This window comes from Camarhynchus parvulus, chromosome 29 (assembly GCF_901933205.1).
Source record: "Camarhynchus parvulus chromosome 29, STF_HiC, whole genome shotgun sequence".
In the NCBI taxonomy this organism is placed as follows: domain Eukaryota; kingdom Metazoa; phylum Chordata; class Aves; order Passeriformes; family Thraupidae; genus Camarhynchus; species Camarhynchus parvulus.
Window position 1 is genome coordinate 2,219,933 of NC_044599.1, and position 12,955 is coordinate 2,232,887.

At 71.8% G+C, this 12,955-nt stretch overlaps 1 protein-coding gene across 1 annotated transcript; it reads right to left on the reverse strand.

Moving 5' to 3' along the window:
* Nucleotides 1-852: 852 nt before the first annotated feature.
* B4GALNT1 (beta-1,4-N-acetyl-galactosaminyltransferase 1) lies at nt 853-12,223 on the reverse strand. Its single transcript, XM_030967105.1, has 12 exons — nt 12,152-12,223; nt 11,655-11,720; nt 10,201-10,411; nt 8,351-8,533; nt 7,663-7,769; nt 7,078-7,115; nt 6,691-6,871; nt 5,620-5,757; nt 4,709-4,896; nt 3,551-3,691; nt 2,300-2,537; nt 853-1,172 (listed from the first exon to the last, which is right to left on the reverse strand). The coding sequence occupies exons 3-12, from the start codon at nt 10,404-10,406 to the stop codon at nt 958-960; spliced, it is 1,635 nt and encodes a 544-aa protein (XP_030822965.1). The 5' UTR covers nt 10,407-10,411; nt 11,655-11,720; nt 12,152-12,223; the 3' UTR covers nt 853-957.
* Between the last annotated feature and the right edge of the window lie 732 nt (nt 12,224-12,955).

The following is a 12,955-nucleotide window of genomic DNA, read 5'->3' on the forward strand; positions in this document are numbered from 1 at the left end:
ACAGATGGTGGCTCTCGCAGGGGGGTGACCCTAGAGGTGGCCCATAGTGGCAGCGGCCACCTCTGTGTCACACCAGTGGCCCCGGGGGTGGCCCAAAGGGGACAGAGCCACCGCAGGGGTGCCCCAGGGTTGGTGGCCCTGGGGTGGCCCACAGGAGGTGGCCCTGGGGGTGGCACTGCGGTGGCCCACAGGAGGTGGCCCGTTAGGGTTGGTGGCTCTGGGGGTGACCCAGATGTGGCCCTCGGTTGTGGCCCTGGGGACATTGCAGGGGTGGCCCATTGGGGTCGGTGGGGTCGGTGGCCCTGGGGACACCACATCGTGGCCATCAGCAGTGACCCTTGATGTGGCCACGCTGGTGGCCAGGGGGCTCAGCAGCCCTGGGGTCAGCGATGTCCTTGGTGTGTCCCGTGACCCCCCTGGGGATGGTGACCCGGTGTCACCTCGCGTGGCCTGGTGTCACCACCACCGACAGCCCGCGGGGTGCCCAGGGCTGGCCAGGACTGGTGACAACGCCTGGTGACGCCGGGGTGTCCCTGCTCGGTGTCCCTGCCTGGTGACCACACCCGGTAACCCCGGTGGCCTCGGGGTGTCCCCGCCTGGTGGCCCTGAGGTGACTCTGCCCGGTGTCCCCGTGGTGGCCCCGGCGTGTGCCCGCTCGGTGGCGCCGGTGGCCCTGCCGGTGACCACGGGGTGTGCCCCGCTCAGTGGCACTGGTGGCCCCGCCTGGTGACCCTGCCCGGTGTCCCCGGGGTGTCCCCGCTCGGTGGCCCCGGAGTGTCCCCGCCCGGTGGCTCCGGTGTGGCCCCGCCCGGTGTCCCCGGGGTGTCCCCGCCTGGTGACCCGCCCGCTGTCCCTGCCCGGTGTCCCCGGTGTTCCCGGCGTCCCCGGGGTGTCCCCGCCCGGTGTCCCGGTGTCCCCGGTGTCCCCGCCCGGTGTCCCGGTGTCGCGGCGTCCCCGCTAGTCGCCGGCCATGCACTTGAAGCGGTTCTTGAAGAAGAAGAGGCGCTGCTTGAGGCGCACGCTGTCGTCGCGGGCGGCCGGGTAGCGGTAGCGGTTGTACTGCCGCTCGCCCTCCGAACGCCGCCACGGCAGCGCCAGCTTGGAGGCGTGATCCACCACCACGTCCTCGCACGAGCCCACGTGCAGCACCCCCAGGCCGTCGATGAAGAATTCTGGGGGGGGGGGAGGAAAGGAGAGCACAGGGGTTTCCCCAAAATGGGCTCAGAGGTGGCCTGGGGTGCCCCGGCCTGACCCTGATCTCGGGGGCCCAGGGGAGGGGGACCCCATGTCCAACCCTAAATCTGAGCCCATTGTGGGGGACCCCAGTGTCCACCCCTAAATCTGAGCCCATTGTGGGGGACCCCCAGTGTCCCCCCTTAGCTCTGAGCCCATTGTGGGGGACCCCAGCATCCCCCTTATCTCTGACCCCCTAAATTGTGGGGGACCCCCAGTGTCCCCCCTTAGCTCTGAGCCCATTGTGGGGAACCCCCAGTGTCCCCCCCAGCTCTGACCCCCTGAATTGAGGGGTACCCCAGGATCCTCCCTCATCTCTGACCCTTTGAATTATGGGGGACCCCGGCACCCCCCTTATCTCTGGGACCCCCTTAGACTGAGCCCCCAGACCCCTCGGGACCCCCAAAACCCCCAGGACTCCTCCGGGACCCCCTTAGACAGACCCCCAAAACACCCCAGACCCTTCAGGTACCCCCAGGACCCCTCTGGCACCCCCCTTAGAGTGACCCACAGACCCTGGGACACCCCCAGACCCCTCGAGGACCACCTTAGACTGAGCCTCCAGCCTCCTCAGAGACCCCCAGACCCCTCTGGCACCCCCAGACCCTTCAGGCACCCCTAGACCCCTCCGGGATGCCCTTAGACTGACCCCCAGACCCCACAGAGCCCCCAGACCCCCCAGGCACCCCCAGCCCCCTCAGGCACCCCCAGACCCTTCAGGCACCTCAAGACCCCTCTGGCACCCCTTAGACTGAGCCCCAGACCCCTCGGACACCCCCAGGACCCCTCTGGGACCACCTTAGACTGACCCCCAGACCCCTCGGACACCCCCAGACCCCCAGAACCCCTCGGGCACCCCCAGAACCCCTCTGGCACCCCTTAGACAGAGCCCCCAGACCCCTCCGGACATCCCCAGGACTCCTCGGGACACCCCCAGACCCCTGACCCCCAAACTCCTCTGGGACCACCTCAGGCCAAACCCCTCAGGACCCCTCAGACACCCCCAAAACCCTCGGACCCCCCCAAACCCCCCCCTCCCGTCCCCCCCCGTTCCCCCGGCGCTCACCCAGGTGCGCCACGCGGCGCAGGCGGGGGTCGAAGCCCACCTGGCGCACCTTGTCGGTGCGGGCCAGGAAGAAGTTGACGACGCCGTCGGTGACCACGCAGGCGGGGAAGCCGGCGAGGCGGTGGTGGAAGCCGGGCCGGGTGCGCAGGCAGTCCCCGGCCGCGCCGCCCCCGCGCACGCTCAGCCGCTGCCGGTACGTGGTGGTGTAACCGGTGATCTCCCGCACCGCGCCGCCCACCTGCGGGCACAGCGCCGAGCTGGGCACGGGGCACCGGGACCGCCGGGAGCGCCGGGATTGACCGGGATCCACGGGAGCACCGGGACCGCCGGGAGCGGCCGGGATCGACCGGGACAGCCCGGGATTGACCGGGATCCACCGGGACACGGGACCGCCGGAACACCGGGATTGACCGGGACAGCCCGGGACCCACGGGAGCACCGGGATTGACCGGGACAGCCCGGGACAGCCCGGGATTGACCGGGACCCACGGGAGCACCGGGACGACCGGGACAGCCCGGGACAGCTCGGGATCGACCGGGATCCACGGGAGCACCGGGATTGACCGGGACAGCCCGGGACAGCTCGGGACCCACGGGACCACCGGGACAGCCCAGGACAGCCCAGGACCCACGGGACCAGCGGGATTGACTGGGATTGACCGGATCCGGGATCTGGGCCACGGAGCTGACGCCCAGGAGCGCCCGGACAGCCCGGGATCCACGGGACCACCGGATTGACCTGGGACCACGGGAGCACCGGGACCACCAGGAACCACCAGGAGTACCTGGGACCGACGGGACCGCCCAGGAGCCACGGGACAGCCCGGACAGCCTCAGGGACCCCCAGGACAACCCGGGATCCACGGGACCACCGGGAGGACCCGGGACCGCTTGGGAGTGCCCGGGACCCCCAGAGACCCCCGGGACTGCCCGGGAGCACCTGGCATTGCCCAGCGGTGGGAAAGGATGGGATGGGATGGGATGGGATGGGATGGGATGGGATGGGATGGGATGGGATGGGATGGGGTGGGATGGGGTGGGATGGGATGGGATGGGGTGGGATGGGGTGGGATGGGGTGGGATGGGACGGGGCTGCTGTGCTGGGGCAGCACCTGCGCTCTGGGACCCCCGAGCCCTCACCTGGGCACCGGGACCCCCCCAGAGCACAGGGACCTGCCCGTGGTACCCCCCATGCCCCCTGTACCCTCCACCCCCGGTGCCCCCCGTGCCCCGGTGCCCCGGTGCCCGCACCAGGTCCAGGCTGGTTCTCTCCAGCACATCCACCAGCTTCTCCAGCCGCGTGCGGGCCGTGAAGATGAAATCGTCGTCCACCCACAGCACGTACTTGGTGGTCACCTGCGACACCGCCAGGTTCCTCCCGGCGAACCAGCCCTGCCAGGGGGGCAGCGCGGAGCCTCGGGCACGGCCCCAGTGCCCGCAGTGCCCGCGGTGCCACCCTGAGCCCTGGCAGAGCCCATGTGCCCTTCCCCGGGACCCCAGAGCCCCGACAGACCCCCTGTCCCCAACCTGGGATCCCCTGTGTCCCCATCTCCGGGGTCCCTCCGTGTCCCCATCCCCAGGATCCCCCAGACCTGCAATCCTCCCGTGTCCCCTCCGGGGGTCCCTGCCACCATCCTGTGTCCCCTGTCTGGTCTCTGCCACCCTCCTGTGTCCCACACGGTTCTGCCACCCTCCCATGTCCCCTGTCTGGGGACCCTGCCACCCTTCTCTGTCCCCTGTCCTGGGGTCCCCACAGCCCTGCCACCCATCCGTGTCCCCTGTCTGTGTCCTTGCCCCCTTCCCCGTGTCCCCTGGTGTCTCTGCCCATCCTCTGTCCCCCTGTCCCCATCCTGTGTCCCCTGCCATGTCCCTGTCCCCTCCCCTGTCCCCTGTCTGTGTCCCTGTCCCTCCCCTGTCCCCTCCCGTGTCCCCTGTGGGTGTCCCTGCCCACCCTCTGTCCCGACCCCTGTCCCCATCCTGTGTCCCCTGTCCCATCCTGTGTCCCCTGTCTGTGTCCCCTGCCCCCTGTCGCTGTCCCCTCTCTGTCCCCTGTCTGTGTCCCCTGTCCCCTATCCTGCCCCCGCCGTGTCCCGGGGTCCCTGCCCATCCTCTGTCCCCACCCCTGTCCCCACCCCCTGTCCCCTGTCTGTGTCCCCTGTCCCCTGACCTGTCCCCTCTCCTGCCCCCTGCCGAAATCCCGTCCCCGCCCCGTCCCCTGTCCGCCTGTCCCCGTGTCCCCTGCCATCTGTGTCCCCTGTCCGTTCCCTGTCCCCTGTGGGTGTCCCTGCCCCCCTCCCGTGTCCCCTGTGGGTGTCCCTGCCCCCGCCGTGTCCCATCCCCTGGCCCATCCCGTGTCCCCTGCCGTGTCCCCTGTCCCCTGCCGTGTCCCCGTCCCCGCGGCAGTGCCACCTTGCCGAAGGGCATGAGGTAGTGCTCCAGGTGCGGCCCTGCCAGCGGCTCGGGTCTCTGGCTGTCGTCGGCCACCACGATGGTGACCGAGGGGTAGAAGCGGCGGATGCTGGCGATGAGGCCGCGCAGTTTGTCATAGCGCAGGAACGTCTTGGTGGCCACGGTCACCAGCGCCGAGATGTTGTACCCTGGGGGGGGACAGGGGCTGGGGGGGCTGGGAACACAAACTGGGGGCACTGGGAGTGCTGGGAGCTGAACTGGGAGTGCTGGGAGTGCTGGGAGCTGAACTGGGAGCACTGGGAGCTGAACTGGGGGCACTGGGAGTGCTGGGAGCTGAACTGGGGGCACTGGGGGGGCTGGGAGCTGAACTGGGGGGGCTGGTAGTGCTGGGAGCTGAACTGGGAGTGCTGGTAGTGCTGGGAGCTGAACTGGGAGTGCTGGGAGTGCTGGGAGCTGAACTGGGAGCGCTGGGAACTGAACTGGGAGTGCTGGGAGCTGAACTGGGGGCACTGGGAGCCCAAACTGGGAGTGCTGGGAACCTGAACAGGGGGGCTGGGAGCTGAACTGGGAGGAACTGGGAGCGCTGGGAACCTGAACTGGGAGCACTGGGAGCCCGAACTGGGAGTGCTGGGAGCGCGAACTGAGAGGGCTGGGAGTGCTGGGAGCTGAACTGGGAGCGCTGGGAACCCAAACTGGGGGTGCTGGGAGAACTGGGGGGCACTGGTGGCACTGGGAGCACTGGGGGCACTGGGAGGGAGCCCCACGAGCACTGGGGGCACTGGGAGCACTGGGAGCACTGGGAGCACTGGGAGCACTGGGAGCACTGGGGGCACTGGGAGCACTGGGGCACTGGGGGCACTGGGAGCACTGGGGCAGGCCAGGCCGGTACCGGGGCTCACCCCGGTGCTCACCCCCGTCCCCGCTGTCGCTGTCCCCGTCCCCGTTCCCGTCGCTGTCGCCGGCGCTGCCCGGGCCGTACAGGCGGGGCGTGGGCGGGTGCCGGATGCGGATGGCGAAGGCGGCGGAGTGGCCGTCGGTGGAGAACTGCACTGCAGGGCGAGGGGCGGCTGGGCACGGGGCACCGGGGGGCACCGGGGGGCACCGGGGGGCGAGGGGGGCACTGACGGCACAGGGGGCACGGGGGGAGAGGGGGGAATTGGGGGGCGCGGGGGGGAACAGGGGGCACGGGGGGCACGGGGGGCATGGGGGGCACGGGGGGCATGGGGGGCGAGGTGGGCATTGGGGGGCATGGGGGGCACAGGGGGCGAGGGGGGAGTGGGGGGATGGGGGGCACGGGGGGCATTGGGGGGGATTGCCAGGGGCGGGGGTCATCGGGGGACACTGGGAACGACGGGGGCATCGGGGGTACCCCGAATGTCCCTGTGGCCATTTGGGGGCCCCGAATGTCCCTGTGCGCATTTGGGGTCCCACGAGTGTCCCTATGGGCATTTGGGGATCTGGGGGTGTCCTTGAGGGCAGTGGGGATACCCCAAGTGTCTTTGTGGGCATTGGGGGTACCCTGAGTGTCCCTGAGGCCATTGGGGGTCCCACAAATGTCCCTGTGGGTTTCAGGGATCCCACGAGTGTCCCTATGGGCATTGGGGATCTGGGGGTGTCCCTGTGGCCATTTGGGGTCCCACGAGTGTCCCTATGGGCATTTGGGGATCCTGGGGTGTCCTTGAGGGCAGTGGGGGTCCCACCATTGTCCCTGTGGGCATCGGGGATCTGGGGCTCCCGGGTGGAACTGGGCATCCAGGGCAACCAGAGGGGCTCGGGGGGTCTGGGGGTCGCTGGGGGGCCCAGGGGGGACTGGAGTTCCCACGGGTCAGCCGCGTCTTGGGGGGCGCCGGGGGTCCCAGGGGCGAGGGGTTCTGGGGGTCCCAGGGGTCCCAGGAGCGCAGGGGGTGCTGGGGGTGCCAGGAGTGCCAGGGCTCTGGGGCTCTGGGGGTGCCAAGGCCCCCGGGCTGAGCCCCCGTACGCACCGATGTCGGCGGTGTCGGGGTGGAACTGGGTGTTGGTGTAGGTCACGAACTGCAGCTGCCGGTTCAGGTGGTCCAGGTGGGCGGCGGCCAAGGACAGGTGCGCCTGCCCCTCCCCCCGCAGCGCCACGCCCTCCACCTCGGCCGCCACCGCCAGCGTCCCCAGCGAGGCCGTCAGGTTCACCTGGGGGCGGCACGTCACGGGGGGGGCACGGCAGGGACCCCCAAAACGGGGAGGGGGCGCACGGGGTGGGGCGCACAACAAACCCGCCCCGGTCACTCCACGGCCCCGCCCACCCTCAGGGCCACGCCCACAGAGCGAGCAGGTCCCGCCCATTCCATTCAAGCCACGCCCACTCCCAGCCCCTCCCCCGTGCCCCCCCCCCTCACCTGGTACCTGTTCCTGGCCGGCGCCTGCAGGCTGAGCCCTGGGGGGGGAGGGGGCGCGACACGGGGGTGAGGCCCGGAGACCCCCGCAGGGACCCCTTGACCGTGCCCCACCCCCCAGAGCCACCCGGGGGTCCCCCCTGCCCAGGGACCCCCTGACCGTGCCCCCCCCCCCCAGAGCCACCCGGGGTTCCCCCCTGCCCCGTGCCCCCCCCAATCCCCGTGCACCCCCCCGACCCTGTGCTGTTGTACTGGGGGGACTGGGGGACACTGGGGGACACTGGGGACACTGGGTGTCACTCCCACACCCCCCCGTTTCCCCCAACCTGTGCCCTCCACCGTGCCCCCCTCCTTGACCCGGTGCCCCCCAGCCCCGTGCCCCCCCCCTCAGAGCCACCCGGGGGTCCCCCGTGCCCCCCGCCGATCCTGTGCTGTTGTACTGGGGGCACTGGGGGACACTGGGGGACACTGGGGACACCGGGTGTCACTCCCACACCCCCCCAGTTTCCCCCATCCTGTGCCCCCCTCCTTGCCCCGGTGCCCCCCCAGCCCCGTGCCCGTCCCCGCGCTCCCCCCGCGCCCCCTCACCGGGCACCAGCACCGTCTGCAGCGGCCGCACCTCCACCCCCTGCGCCGGGTACTCCAGCGGGGAGTTGGCCGGGACGATCAGCAGCCGGTCCGCGGGGGTCTGCACCCTGCGGGGGGCACCGGGGCTTCGGACGGGGGTCCCACACCCGGCCAGGGGGTCCCACACCCGGCCAGGGGGTCCCAGCCTCCCCCCCGCGCTGGGTGCGGGGTCCCGCGGTGCCCCGGGGGTCGCTCCCGTTTTCAGTCCCGGGAGTCGCTCCCGTTCTGAGCCCCGGGTTTCGCTACCGGGGGTCCCTCCTCTCTCAATCCCGGGGGTCGCTCTAGGTCTGAAACCCGGGGGTCGCTCCCATCTGAACCCGGGGGTCGCTCCTGCTATGAGCCCCAGGTTTCGCTCCCGGGGGTCGCTCCCGTTTTCAGCCCCGGGGTTCGCTCCCGTTCTGATCGCCGGGGGTCGCTCCCACTCTCAGCGCCGGGGGTCGCTCCCACTCTCAGCGCCGGGGTCGCTCCCGCTCTGAGCCCGGGTTTCGCTCCCGGGGGTCCCTCCCTCTCTCAATCCCGGGGGTCGCTCCCACTCTGATTCCCGGAGGTCGCTCTAGGTCTGAAACCCGGGGGTCGCTCCCATCTGAACCCGGGGGTCGCTCCCGCTCTGAGCCCGGGTTTCGCTCCCGGGGGTCCCTCCCGCGCTCACCGGTTCCGGTAGTTGCGGTACTCGCGCTCCCGCTCCCGCAGCTGCCGCGGCCGCTCCCCGGGGGCGAAGGCGCTGGCGAAGTCCAGCCCCGCCGGGCCGGGCCCGAACAGGCGCCGGTGCAGCGGCAGCGCCAGCCCCGCCTCCGCCTCCGCCTCGCACGAGCAGCCGTTCCTGGGCAGCAGCCTGGGCGACAGGGCCGGGGTCACCGGCAGCAGCGGCGCCAGAGACCGCGACACGGGGAGCGGCACCGCCCTGGCACCGCCTTGGCACCGCCCGGCCCTGCGTGTCACCGCCCTGGCACCTCCTGTCCCTACTGTCACTGCCCTGGCACCGCCCTGGCACCGCCCTGGCACCTCCTGTCCCCACTGTCACTGCCCTGGCACCGCCCTGGCACCTCCTGTCCCCACTGTCACCGCCCTGGCGCCGCCCTGGCACCTCCTGTCCCCGCTGGCACTGCCCGGCCCTGCGTGGCACCGCCTTGGCACCGCCCTGGCACCTCCTGTCCCCGCTGGCACCGCCTTGGCACCGCCTTGGCACCGCCCTGGCACCTCCTGCCACTGCCTGTCCCCCGCTGGCACTGCCCTGGCACCTCCCGTCCCCTCGTGTTACCACCCTGGCACCGCCCCGGCACCTCCTATCCCTCCCTGTGCCCGCTGGCACTGCCCTGATGCCGCCCTGGCACCTCCTGTCACTGCGTGGCATCGTCCTGGCACCGCCTTGGCACTTCCTGTCCTTGCCTGTCCCCAGGTGGCACCGCCCCGACACCACCTGTCACTGTGTGTCACCACCCTGGCACTGCCCTGGCACCGCCCTGGCACCGCCCTGGCACCTCCTGTCTGCACTTGTCACCCCCCTGGCACCTCCTGTCCCTGTCACCATCCTGGCACTGCCCTGGCACCGCCTTGGCACCTCCTGTCCCCGCTGTCACCAGATGGCACCGCCCTGGCATGTCCTGTCCTTCCCTGTCCCCACGTGTCACCGCCCTGGCACCGCCCTGGCACCTCTCAGCCCCCCCTGCCGCCCCCCCCAGAGCCCTGCCCCCCCTGGCACCCCCTTTGGCACCGCTTCTGCCCCCGCCCTTCCCGCGGTGCCCCCACCACCCCACCCTGGGGTGCCCCCATTTTTGGGTGCCCCCACCCATGGGTGCCCCATGGGAGCCACAGCCCCGTCCTGGGGTGCCCTCAGCCCCGGGTACCCCCATCCATGGGTACCCCCCGGTGCCCCCCAACCCTTGGGTACCCCCACCCTTGGGGACCCCCCGGTGCCCCCGAACCCTTGGGTATCCCCACCCTTGGGTACCCCCCCGGTGCCCCCCAACCCTGGGTACCCCCAGCCTTTGGTGCCCCCCAATCCCTGGGTACCCCCACCCTTGGGTACCCCCCCGGTGCCCCCCACCCCTGGGTACCCCAAGCCTTTGGTGCCCCCCAATCCTTGGGTACCCCCACCCTTGGGTGCTCCAAACCTTGGGTACCCCCATCCTTGAATACCTGCCCGGTGCCCCCCAATCCTTGAGTACCCCCACCCCGCAGGCGCCACCCTCCCAGTGCCCCCCACCCTTGGGTACCCCCCCGGTGTCCCCCAAACCTTGGGTGCCCCCACTCTTAGGTACCCCCGGTTTCCCCCAACCCTTGGGTGCTCCAAACCTTGGGTACCCCCATCCTTGAGTACCCCCACCCCTGGGTACCCCCCACCATTGGGTACCCCCCGGTGCCCCCCAATCCTTGAGTACCCCCACCCCTCAGGCGCCACCCTCCCAGTGCCCCCCACCCTTGGGTACCCCCCGGCGCCCCCACCCCTGGGTACCCCCACCCTTAGGTGCCCCCCGGTGCCCCCGGGTGCCCCCTCCTTACTCCAGGACCTCCTCCTTGAGCCGGAAGGGCACGTGGGGGTAGGCGCGGCCGGGGGGGGCCAGGGGGGGCGGCAGCCGCTCGGGGGGGGGGCGGCGCAGGTCCACGCTGGGGGGGCCCTTGGGGGGCGCCCAGAGGTGCAGCAGGAGCGCGGCCAGCGAGGCCGAGGCCACGAGCAGCAGGCACAGAGCCCGCTGCGCCCCCCGCATCCTGCCTGGGGAGGGGACACCAGTGTCACCAGGGTCACCAGTGCCACCAGTGTCCCTCCGGTGCCCCCCAGAGCAACCCAGTCCATCCCAGTGCCCCCCAGTACAACCCAGCTCCTCCCAGTGCCCCCCCAGTGCCCCCCGGTACCCCCGGGGTTAGACAGCCTCTCCCAGCCCCTCCCAGTGTCACCAGTGTCACCAGTGCCCCTCGGTGCCCCCAGTACAACCCAGCCCCTCCCAGTAACACCGCAGTGTCACCAGTGTCACCAGTGTCACCCCAGTACCCCTGAGGCGAGCCAGCCCCTCCCAGTGCCCCCCAGTACAACCCAGTAACACCCAGTGACCTCCCAGTGTCACCAGTGTCCCCAGGGCAAGCCAGCTTCTCTCAGTGTCACCAGTGTCCCCAGGGCAACCCAGCCCCGCCCAGCTCCTCCCAGTGACAGCAGTGTCGCCAGTGCCCCCAGTACAACCCAGCCCCTCCCAGTGCCCCCAGTACAACCCAGTCCCTCCCAGTCCCCCCAGTACAACCCATTCCCTTCCAGTACAACCCAGCTCCTCCCAGTGACCCCAGTACAACCCAGTCCCTCCCAGTACAACCCATTCCCCCCAGTGCCCCCAGTACAACCCAGCTCCTCCCAGTGCCCCCAGTGCCTCCTGCTGCCACCCAGCACCGCCCAGTACAAACCAGTACAAACCAGTACAAACCAGTGCCCACAGCACCGCCCAGTACAAACCAGTTCCGCCAGTGCCGTGCACCATCCCTCAGTCCCTGCTCTGCCCCCAGCACTCCCATCTCCCAGTTCATCCCAGTTCATCCCAGTTCATCCCAGTTCATTCCAGTGCCGCCCCCCGTTCCACCTTTCTGCTGTGCTCGGACCCCTCCATCCCTCCCCAGTGCTCCCAGTGCTCCCAGTGCTCCCAGTATCTCCCAGTACCTCCCAGTGCCCCCAGTTCTCCCAGTGCCCCCAGTTCTCCCAGTGCTCCCAGTTCTCCCAGTGCTCCCAGTGCCCTCAATTCTCCCAGTTCTCCCAGTGCTCCCAGTTCCCCCAGTGCCCCCAGTTCTCCCAGTACTCCCAATTCTCCCAGTGCCCCCAATTCGCCCTGTTCTCCCAGTGCTCCCAGTTCCTCCCAGTGCCCCCAATTCTCCCAGCGCTCCCAATACCCTCCAGTTCTCCCAGTGCCCCCAATTCTCCCAGTTCTCCCAGTGCTCCCAGTGCTCCCAGTTCCTCCCAGTGCCCCCCGTGCCCTCACCTGGGGGTGGGCGCAGCTCCGGGGGGGCTCAGCCCTCCCTCATGGCTCTGCCCCCGCAGCACCGGCCTGGGGACACGGGGACAGTGTCGGGGTGGGGGGGGCGCACCCCGGGATCCCCCCCGGCCCCCCCCGGGCTGTGGCCGCACCGGGGCCGCCCCGGGCCCCCCCTCCCTCCCCGGGGCTCCCCCCGAGGGCTCGGCCCAAGGCAGGGCCGGGGCAGACGTGACGTGGGAGGGGCTGGGGGGCAGGGAGGGGCTGGGGGGGCTTGGGGGGGCGGGGGGTGTCGGGGGTGGCTCGGGGGATGCGGGGCTCGGGGGGAGCTGGGACCGGGCGGGCGGCGGGGACCGGGGCTGCGGGGGATGCCGGGGGTGCCGCGGGATGCGGGTTTGGGGGTGTCTGGGGGGAGAGGCGGCGATGTCGCAGCCGCGACAGGGCAGCGGCAGGTGCCATCCACCCCCCATCGCGACCCGTCGCGACAGGAGCGGCCCCGGCCCTACCTGGCTCCGCTGGCGGATCCCGGCGCTCCGCGGCCGCAAGCGGCACCGGCACCGGAGCGGGCGGCGAGGGCGCCCCCGGCGGCCCCGGTGTGGAACGGCACCGCCGCAGCCCCGGGAGGGGCGGGGCGAGGCTGCGGGGGGCGGGGGGTGCGGAACGCGGGGAGGGGGGGTCGGGCCGGGATCAGCCCCCCCGGTGCGGCCGCCTCAGGCCGCGCTTTGTGCCCACGCGCGGGGCGCACAACGGCCCCATTGACCGGGGGGCGCGGGGGGGCCCGGCCCGAGCTCGGCCGGCACCGGGAGGGGGCGGGGGCTCGGAGCTGGGGGGGGTGGGGAGACTCGGGGGCTGCCAGGGGGGTGAAGGAGCGCGGAGGAGTCCTGGGGGGCTCGGGGGTCCCGAGGGCTCAGGGGTCCCGGGGGGCTCAGGGGTCCGGGGGGCTCAGGGGTCCCGGGGGGCTCAGGGGTCCGGGGGGCTCAGGGGTCCCGGGGGGCTCAGGGGTTCGGGGGGCTCAGGGGTCCCGGGAGGCGGGTTTGGGGGCGGGTCCCGGGGGCGAGGGGTCCCCGGGCGGGGAGCAGAGGGGCTCCAGGGCCGGATGGGGGGGGGGTTGGGGCCGGCCCTGCTCGCTCGGGGTCCCCGCCCGCCCCTCCCCGCCGAGCCCCCTCCGGGCTCCGGTAATCACGTGATCCCCCCGGGATGCTCGGTGCTCTCGGCCAATCAGCGGGCGGGGATCTTCTGCATCCCGCTCGGCCAATGGGGAACCGCCAGGCCTACGTCATCGCGGCCGGCCGCGCCCCGCCTCGCTATTG

Excerpts from the sequence above, each read along its gene's own strand:
- B4GALNT1 (XM_030967105.1), bottom strand. The coding sequence starts at position 10,406 with ATGCGGGGGGCGCAGCGGGCTCTGTGCCTGCTGCTCGTGGCCTCGGCC. Across the intron at positions 7,116-7,662 it reads GCAGACGGTGCTGGTGCCCG|GGCTCAGCCTGCAGGCGCCG; the intron begins GTGAGGGGGCGC and ends CTCCCCCCCCAG. Across the intron at positions 1,173-2,299 it reads GCGCCGCGTGGCGCACCTGG|AATTCTTCATCGACGGCCTG; the intron begins GTGAGCGCCGGG and ends CCCCCCCCCCAG.